The sequence below is a fragment of the Micromonas pusilla genome, assembly GCF_000151265.4.
Source record: "Micromonas pusilla CCMP1545 genomic scaffold MICPUCscaffold_4, whole genome shotgun sequence".
NCBI lineage: Eukaryota > Viridiplantae > Chlorophyta > Mamiellophyceae > Mamiellales > Mamiellaceae > Micromonas > Micromonas pusilla.
In genome coordinates, this window is record NW_003315885.1 from 178,051 (window position 1) to 187,047 (window position 8,997).

The 8,997-nt window shown below is 56.0% G+C and overlaps 1 protein-coding gene across 1 annotated transcript in view; it reads left to right on the forward strand.

The window, feature by feature from the left end:
- The window catches only part of MICPUCDRAFT_56965 (uncharacterized protein), a gene marked incomplete at both ends in the record, with an annotated part of 3,950 nt that extends 3,120 nt beyond the window's left edge, over positions 1-830 (forward strand). Inside the window, one exon of the mRNA XM_003057564.1 lies at positions 97-830. Within this exon, the coding sequence (XP_003057610.1) occupies positions 97-830 (734 nt within the window). The remainder of the gene's footprint in view (positions 1-96) is intronic.
- Between the last annotated feature and the right edge of the window lie 8,167 nt (positions 831-8,997).

The window sequence follows — 8,997 nt, forward strand, 5'->3', positions numbered from 1 at the left end:
GAGCAAGGTCACGAACATGAGGAGCATGTCAACCGCGCTTCCTCATTCAACGGCGACATCTCCAAGTGGGACGTGAGCAAGGTAACCAACATGGAGAGAATGTTTCCTCGACATCTGCTTTCAACGGCGACATCTCGAACTGGGACGTGAGCAGCGTCACGGACATGGCGTACATGTTCAGCGCTTCCTCTTTCAACGGCGACATCTCCAAGTGGGACGTGAGCAAGGTCACAAACATGTACAACATGTTCCTGTTCGCTTTCGCTTTCAACGGTGACATCTCCAAGTGGGACACGAGCAAGGTCATCCAGATGGGGGGCATGTTCTACAACGCCAAGGCTTTCAACGGCGACATCTCCAAGTGGGACGTGAGCAAGGTCACCAACATGGGGAGCATGTTCAGCGCTTCCTCTTTCAACGGCGACATCTCCAAGTGGGACACGAGCAAGGTCACGAACATGAGGAGCATGTTCAACGGCGCTTCCTCATTCAACGGCGACATCTCCAAGTGGGACGTGAGCAAGGTCACGAACATGAGGACCATGTTCAACGGCGCTTCCTCATTCAACGGCGACATCTCCAAGTGGGACGTGAGCAAGGTCACGAAGATGCAGAGAATGTTCTTCAACGCCAAGGCTTTCAACGGCGACATCTCCAAGTGGGACACGAGCAAGGTCACGGACACGGCGTACATGTTTTATGGCGCTCGGACTTTCAACGGCGACATCTCGCGCTGGAATCTCTGCACCGTGAGGTCTAGTGATAAGATGTTCCATATGACAGCGCTTTCCGAGGATCACAAGGCGCATCCAGGAGAGTGTGAACTATGACGCAGATCGTGACAGAGATCGCCCCATCCTTCCTTCAGACGTTTCTCGCAAACGCGTCCCTCGTGGATGTGCCGCGCTCGTGGTGGTGAGATGCGAAATCCCCCCGCCCCGCGTTATCGCGCGACGGAATCAGAGAGATCAAACAGTCTGCGCGTGGGCGGCGATGCGGGAACTTGCGTTCGCGTGGCGTGGATACGATCCGTGATCTACCCTATCCGGGTTGGTGTATACACGAGCGGCGGCGGCTGCGGCGAGCGGCGGCGCGTTTGTTTGTCCGAGGGGTAAGGGCAACGACTAGGGTTCGTGCGTTAAATTGTGTAACCTCCTTTCTCGGTCGGTCGGGCAGAACGGGGGCTATGGGGGCTATTTTATTGTACAGTAATCAGCGGCTGCTGGCGCGGCGCGTATAGGGTGAAATTCACCGGGCGGGTGACGGCGTTCATCGCGGGCACGCGCCATTTTGGGTTCGTTGACCGATGAAAACCTTTCAAGTCGCGCCGTTCATAGAATACATATCTTGAAACGCAAATGAGACCAAAACATACCACCATCCTTCTAACGAGGGTGTTGAAATGTTCTCATAGGAGCCGACTCCACAATTTTTTTCGCGAGGTCTGCCTCAAGGGGCTACACGGATGTTTGTGAGGATTTGGAGACCCGAACCCTATGCTTCAAGAGAGACCCTCCTTTTGATGTCGAAAACAGAAGAAAAGAGGTCTTCGAAAAAACAATATATAAAATGTAAATAATTCCTTTGTTTCTTCGTGAAAATAGTTCCAAGGTAGTCTTATTTATACTTTTTATCCTTATATGTTTGGTCTAAAATAGGACTGAAACAGGTGTCGAAATGTCGCTGCTCCAGGGACTCGTGATTTCCGTCAGCCCCTGTGGTTCAAAACATACCCTTAGAAAAAGTATAAACTACGATCACTACTTAAATTATTATTGAAAAAAAAATATAACTTTATATAGTAACTACTATTGTGGATAATAATAAAATTTCGAGGGTAGTCATAATTTATACTTTTTATCCATATATGACTGGTCTAAATCAGGTGTCGAAAACAGAGGATTTGGTCGTTTCGCTCCAGATACGCCCCCAGAGACTCGTGATTTCCGTCAGCCTTTGTGCTTCAAAACAGACCCCAGATCCTGAGAAAAAGTATAAACTACGATCACTACTTAACTTATTATTGAAAAAGTATTATAAACTTTATAACTTTATAAACAATTCTTGTGTACAAGAAAAATAGTTTGGGGGTAGTCATTATTTATACCTTTTACGCATATGTGTGTGGTCTAAAATAGGACTGGAACATGTGTCGAAAACAGAGAATTGGGTCGCTTCGCTCCAGATACGCCCCCAGAGACTCGTGATTTCCGTCAGCCTTTGTGCTTCAAAACAGACCCCGGATCCCGAGAAAAAGTATAAACTACGATCACTACTTAACTTATTATTGAAAAAATGTTATAACATTATAACCTTTATAAACAATTCTTGTGTATAAGAAAAATAGTTCGGGGGTAGTCATTATTTATACTTTTTATCCATGAAAGTTTTTAAAAAAGTCTACGACGACAAAATCGTGCTCCACGCGGATCGTTCCACCGGCGCGATCGGGGATGTTCCTTTGCGATTCAAGTGGAGCCTGAAACCCGAATCTGTGAGAAGAAGTGTCTGGACGGATCCTAAGTGCAATCCCGCAACTACTAATTATTGTCCGCACGTTTACATCAAACCGCAGACCGAGCAGGAGAAGGAGTCGGTGAGGAAATTGGAGGCATTTGTGTCTTCGCAACCTCGCAAACATACGCTGCGAATCCCACGAGAATTCTTCCTTGCAGATTGCCCTTGGGCTTGGGAGTACATTTTCAACGTCGTCGCGTACAACAAAGAAGGTCACGACGTGGATCGCGGCGCGGTCGACCCTTATACCGGTCAACTTGTGCATGATCCTCACGCGGACACCGCAACGGCGACTATAAATATCTTCCCAGGTGGTTCGTGCGATGAAAGAAGTGTGCCATCATCGCCGAAGCTTGTTTTCAGGTATGGGCCTCACAATCCTCACAGCATAGCAATAGATTCTCCGCCCGCGATCTTCACCCCCGCGTCATTGCGCAAATCATTTACTCAGTTGGCACTCGTGCGCGAATGGACGTACGACCGCCGATGGAAATACTCCGACCTCCCCGAGTGCAATCCCCCAGTGTCGGTGACGTGGGCGGTGAAGCCAGAGTACAACTCCGAAATGTACGCTACGTTCCCCAAGTCCCGCGTCGCGGGATGGCCCACCCCTACGGGATTGCACCCTGAAGTCGTCGCGCAGGAGGCAAAGCTGCAGAAAATCGTCGCTGCGACGCGGGGGATGGTGTCCGGCCGCCTATCACGGACACTTTTCTTCGCCGCCCGGCAGTACCACTTCACTTCAAACTACTCGATATTTTTCAACGACACGTGGCACAACGACACGGTGTATGACGTGCACGGCTTCCCAGGGCGTGTCATGCGAGCGGGTTATGCGGGTATAAAATCGATCATCGTCGGTGGCATGGGCGGAGACCCCATGACGGACTACTTCAAGCCAATCGACGCGAACGGCGGTGATTTTTCGTACTCACCCGTAACGTTCGACGCGTCTTCGTTGTATCCTTCGGTCTCGCGTGCGAACACCGGTGCTTTCATCGTCGATAAAACCGAGGAGGTGAACGTCACGACCGCGCCTTTGCGATTCGTCGATCCGGACTGGCGAACGGACACCCACGCGCTCAGACACGACTGGACGTGCGAGGATTTACTCGCGGACCGCCCGACGTGCCACCTCCGCGGCATGACGAAGAAACTCAAGGACATGTATGGAATATTCGTGGTCGACGACATACCCAGTGGGAGCCCGCTGACGTTGCCACCAAACACGATGGGACCGAATTCGGCGTACACGTTCACGATGCTGACGTCCAAGACTCACCGCTCGTCGAGAGGGCCTGATAAGGTTCAGCTCGTGACGGGGAACAACACGTGCCCGAGCGCGAACATCGAGCCGACGCCGAAGTCGATCAACCATCAATTCTTGTTTCGGATCTACGGCGACGGAGTAAGCGCTTTAGGCCGCGTGCAGTTCAGGTGGAGCATCGTGGACACGAGCCCGGCGACCGCGACGACGCTCGCCGTTCCCGTGTACACGCACTGGCAAGACAAGGGGTACATGTCGATCGTCAAAAATACGATGAACCCCGGCCGCGAGTACACGCTCACGCTGACCACGCGCGTCGCCGGCGTGGATAACGGATGCGAAGGACAATCGGAGAGAATCCTGGTGACGAACGCGCCGCCTCGGTCCGTGGGCGAAGGCGTCGTCGTCGAACCCGCGATCGACGGGATTGAATTTGAAACTAAATTCTCCGTCGATTGCGGCGAATGGGTCGACGCGGATAAAACGCTCGAGTATCGCCTCGCGTACTGGTACGACTACGACGTCTTCGCCCCGCGTTGGATGTGGCTCACAGAGCTTCAGGAAGGTCACGCTGTTTTCGAAGACGTCTTGCTCCCTCACAATCGACGCGCTGGTGGACGCACGAAGATTCGATGCGTCGCGTTCGACGACGAGGGCGCGTTCGGAACCTCGGTCACCACCGTGAAGGTCGCCGCGCACGCGAACATCTCCGCGGCGGTCGACGACGTATTCGTCATCGGTTCGCACCTCGAGCACCTCCACGTCTTCCCGGCCGCGTTGCGTAGGCTGCAGGAAGTGGATAAGCTGCGACACGCGGTGGCGGCGCAACGGCGCCGCCGCGCGCTCTTGGGCGAGAACATCGAACCGTCGTCGCCGTCCCCTCCTAGTCCGTCCGTGGGGACCGAGTTGAAAAAGGCGCTAGACGTCGTTCGAGGCGTCCTGGCGAGGTGCAACGGCGGCATCTCCGAGGACATCATCGAGACGGTGCTCGAGCTATCAGACACGTACCTCACGACGAGCTGTGAATTCGCGTCGTTCGACCCCGGCCGAGCGTCGAGAGACGTCCCGATCCAAGCGCTCTTGCCCGTCGTCACTCGCGTCGCGCACGACTGGCCTGTCGAGCAACGAAAGTACGCCGCAGCGGCGTCGCGCGTGAACATCAACGCGAGTCCAGAGTCGAACGCGGAGAGCGACGAAGACTGGGCTCGCCTCGCCTCGGCGTACGCCGCCGCGGCGCGTCTCGTGTCCCACCGGAGTTCCGGCGTCGACTCGGTGAAGATGCTGCGTGGCGCCGCCGCCGCGGCTGTCGCAAACGAAGAAACGTGCGACGCGCCTGTCACGACGCGAACGATCGCCATGCGCGGCGGGGGCGGTGGGAAGCGTAGGACGCTGTATTCCCGCGCGACCTTTTCAGGCACCGTCGCGGCGTACAACGAAAAGCTCTCCGGGGGCGCGTCGGAGTCGTCGTCCGAGTGGCCGAGCCACATTCCGACGTTCAGCGTTTCCGGTGCCTTTCGTTCGACGCGCGACAACGAAGCCGGCGCGGCGCCGACTATCATCAAATCCGACGAGTGCGTCACGTTCAGCGTCGGCGCGATTCCGTCGAGGGCGTTCGAGACCGCCGACGTCGACGTCATCATCGTGAGCCCGGTCGTCGCCGTCATACACGTGGTGGATCAGTTCCTCGGTCAACTGAGCGATCTAAATCCTCACGGGGTACGAGACGTCGTCGCGACCGCGCGACTCGCGTTCCACGGAGGGCGCTTCCTTCGAAACGAGAAAGTGTTCGTCGCGAAGAACGCCACGTCAATCCGCTCGCGCATGTACTGCGCGCACATGCGAACGACCGCGACGGACGGCTCGGACGTCGCCGTCGAGTCGCCTGCGTTTACCGGCGGCGTTTCCGTCGCCGCTCCCGCGTGCGTGCTTCTCGACGCCGTCGAAGGGTACGATTACGATTGCGTTTGCGACCAAGTCGGAGCCGTCGCGCTAGCGGTGGCCGGGCCGTTCGACGAATCCGAGTGGACCGTTCACGAGTGCGAAGGCGACCAGTGCGCGACGTGCTTCGACGGCGTGCGAAACGGAGACGAGGAAGGCGTCGACTGCGGCGGCGCGTGGTGCGGCACCTGTTCGAATGCTGAGCAGAGTCGAGTCCTCGACGCGGGGCCGTGCGCGAACATTCGCGCAGGAGAGGACGACGAGCGACCGACCGTTTCGAACCCGCGCTCGCTCGTCGATTCGAGACGCGCGAGTCTCGACGAAGTTGATGAGACGTCGGTCACGACGACGTACGTGATCACGGGCATGTCTGCGGCGAAGGCGGATGCGCAGTTGAATTTTGTAGAAAACGTCGTGAAGTCGCGCCTGAGCCGAGGGATTAAATTCCATTCGATCGCGCCGTCGCGCGTCTCCGCGGAGATGAGCGAGGACGGCACGTCCGCGACGCTCGTCTTGAAGTTCATTGGTTTCGTCGGGAAGGACCCGAGAGGCGTGAAGAGGTTTTCGCAAATGTCCGCGGGACCGCGGACGATGAGGGCGGTGAACGTGATCATGAAAAAGCGCGGGACGCTCGTCGTCGCCGCGAATTACAAAACCGATTCCGTCATCTCGTGGAGCGACGGGCACGCGAAGGCGCTCAAAGGACGAATCGGGGGGTTGATTAGAAAGGCGAAATCGGCCGCCGCGGCCGGCAACCAAGCCGCGCGAGCCAAGTTTGCCCGCGGGATCGGGTACTTCAAAGCGCTCCTAAACGAACCGCCGCGCGCGGTGAACGAGACGGTTTCATCGAGCGCGGCGTCTGGAAGATCGAACGCCGCGACGGAGTCCAGAGAAGACCATTTGTTCCGCCTGCAATATCCGTCGCCGCCACCTCATCCTCCACCCCTACCTCCGGCTGCGCCGGCGCCGGCGCCTCCGCCGCCTTCTCCGCCTCCGCCGCCCCCGGCGAGGAAATTTCATAACAAGGCTGAGCTCATCGCCGCCATCAAGGAATGCAGGGACGAATGCGCCGCCGCCGATATTAACCGATGGGACGTCACCGCAGTGACGGACATGAGCAATTTGTTTATTAGTAACGGAAATTTCAACGGCGACATCTCCGGGTGGGACACGAGTAAGGTCACGAGGATGAGGAACATGTTCTACTACGCCAAGGCTTTCAACGGCGACATCTCCAAGTGGGACGTGAGCAAGGTCATCCACATGGAGAGAATGTTCTCCAACGCCGAGGCTTTCAACGGCGACATCTCCGGCTGGGACGTGAGCAAGGTCACCAACATGGGGGAGATGTTCTCCAACGCCGAGGCTTTCAACGGCAATATCTCCAAGTGGGACGTGAGCAAGGTCACCAACATGGGGGAGATGTTCTTCAAAGCCAAGGCTTTCAACGGCAATATCTCCAAGTGGGACGTGAGCAAGGTCACGGACATGGCGTACATGTTCAGCGCTTCCTCTTTCAACGGCGACATCTCCAAGTGGGACGTGAGCAAGGTCATCCACATGGAGAGAATGTTCTCCAACGCCGAGGCTTTCAACGGCGACATCTCCGGCTGGGACGTGAGCAAGGTCACCAACATGGGGGAGATGTTCAAAGGCGCCAAGGCTTTCAACGGCAATATCTCCAAGTGGGACGTGAGCAAGGTCATCCAAATGGTGGGCATGTTCTCCTCCGCTTCCTCTTTCAACGGCGACATCTCCAATTGGGACGTGAGCAAGGTCACCAAGATGGGGAGCATGTTCTCCTCCGCTTCCGCTTTCAACGGCGACATCTCCAAGTGGGACGTGAGCAAGGTCATTGACATGGCGTACATGTTCAACGGCGCCAAGGCTTTCAACGGCGACATCTCCATTGGGACGTGAGCAAGGTCACCAAGATGGGGAGCATGTTCTCCTCCGCTTCCGCTTTCAACGGCGACATCTCCAATTGGGACGTGAGCAAGGTCACCAACATGGGGACAATGTTCAAAGGCGCCAAGGCTTTCAACGGCGACATCTCTGGATGGGACGTGAGCAGTGTCACTATAATGACATATTTATTCAGCTACGGAAGCTACGGCTACGGAAGCTCGAATTTCGACCAAGACTTATCGAATTGGAATCTTTGCAAGCTGACGAAAAAATCCATGCGTTCTTATCAACTCTCGCAATTTAAAGCGGGCATATCAAATTTGAAGGAGGAGCACAAGCCCCGTCTCGGTCATTGCGTTATGTCAACATTTTCCAACGGTGATATGCTCCGTCTCGCCGTTAAATCGTGTCTCGCCAAAGACTCGGTGAAGGGCTGCGAGAATATGAACTCCTGGGATGTGAGCAAGGTCACCGACATGTATCAAATGTTCTATGGTGCCTCTGCTTTCAATGGCGACATCTCCAATTGGGACGTGAGCAGCGTCACGAACATGAGAAACATGTTCCAATTCGCTTTCGCTTTCAACGGTGACATCTCCAAGTGGGACACGAGCAAGGTCATCCAAATGGGGGGCATGTTCTACTACGCCAAGGCTTTCAAGGGCGACATCTCCAAGTGGGGCGTGAGCAAGGTCACCACCATGAGGGTCATGTTCCAAGGCGCCTCCGCTTTCAACGGCGACATCTCCGAGTGGGACACGAGCAAGGTCACCACCATGAGGAGCATGTTCATGAACGCCAAGGCTTTCAACGGCGACATCTCCAAGTGGGACGTGAGCAAGGTCACCAACATGGGGGACATGTTCAACGGCGCCACGAAATTCAAGCAAGACCTCTCCGATTGGGTCATGTGCAACGACGACGGCACGCTCACGCTCACGCTAAGGAACCGTATGTTTGCCAATGGCGTCATGCCGGAGTCGTACAAACCGCGTCCGCTCGTGAGCTCGTGCGTGAAATCGGACGCTTCTGTGGGCTTGTGCAAGACAAAACAATCGATCGACTCGGAGACCTGGCACTCCCTCGTCGTCGCGGTCTCGGCCACCTCGGTGGACTTGTACGTCGGCGGCGAAAAGATGTGCACGGTGGAGACGCCGAACGGGTCTTACTTTGACGGGACCGAAGACATACCCGTGTATACGCAGTGCCGCGGGAACGAGTGCCGTGGGGGCGGCGACAAATCACGGAGCCTCGCCGCCCCGCACTTGCCCGCCGCGGCGGTCACCGACGTGTACGACATGCGCGTTCAGTTTGGAGCTGCGTCGATCGATCCCGCCGATCTCGTGGCGGCTATCGCCGCGCGAGCC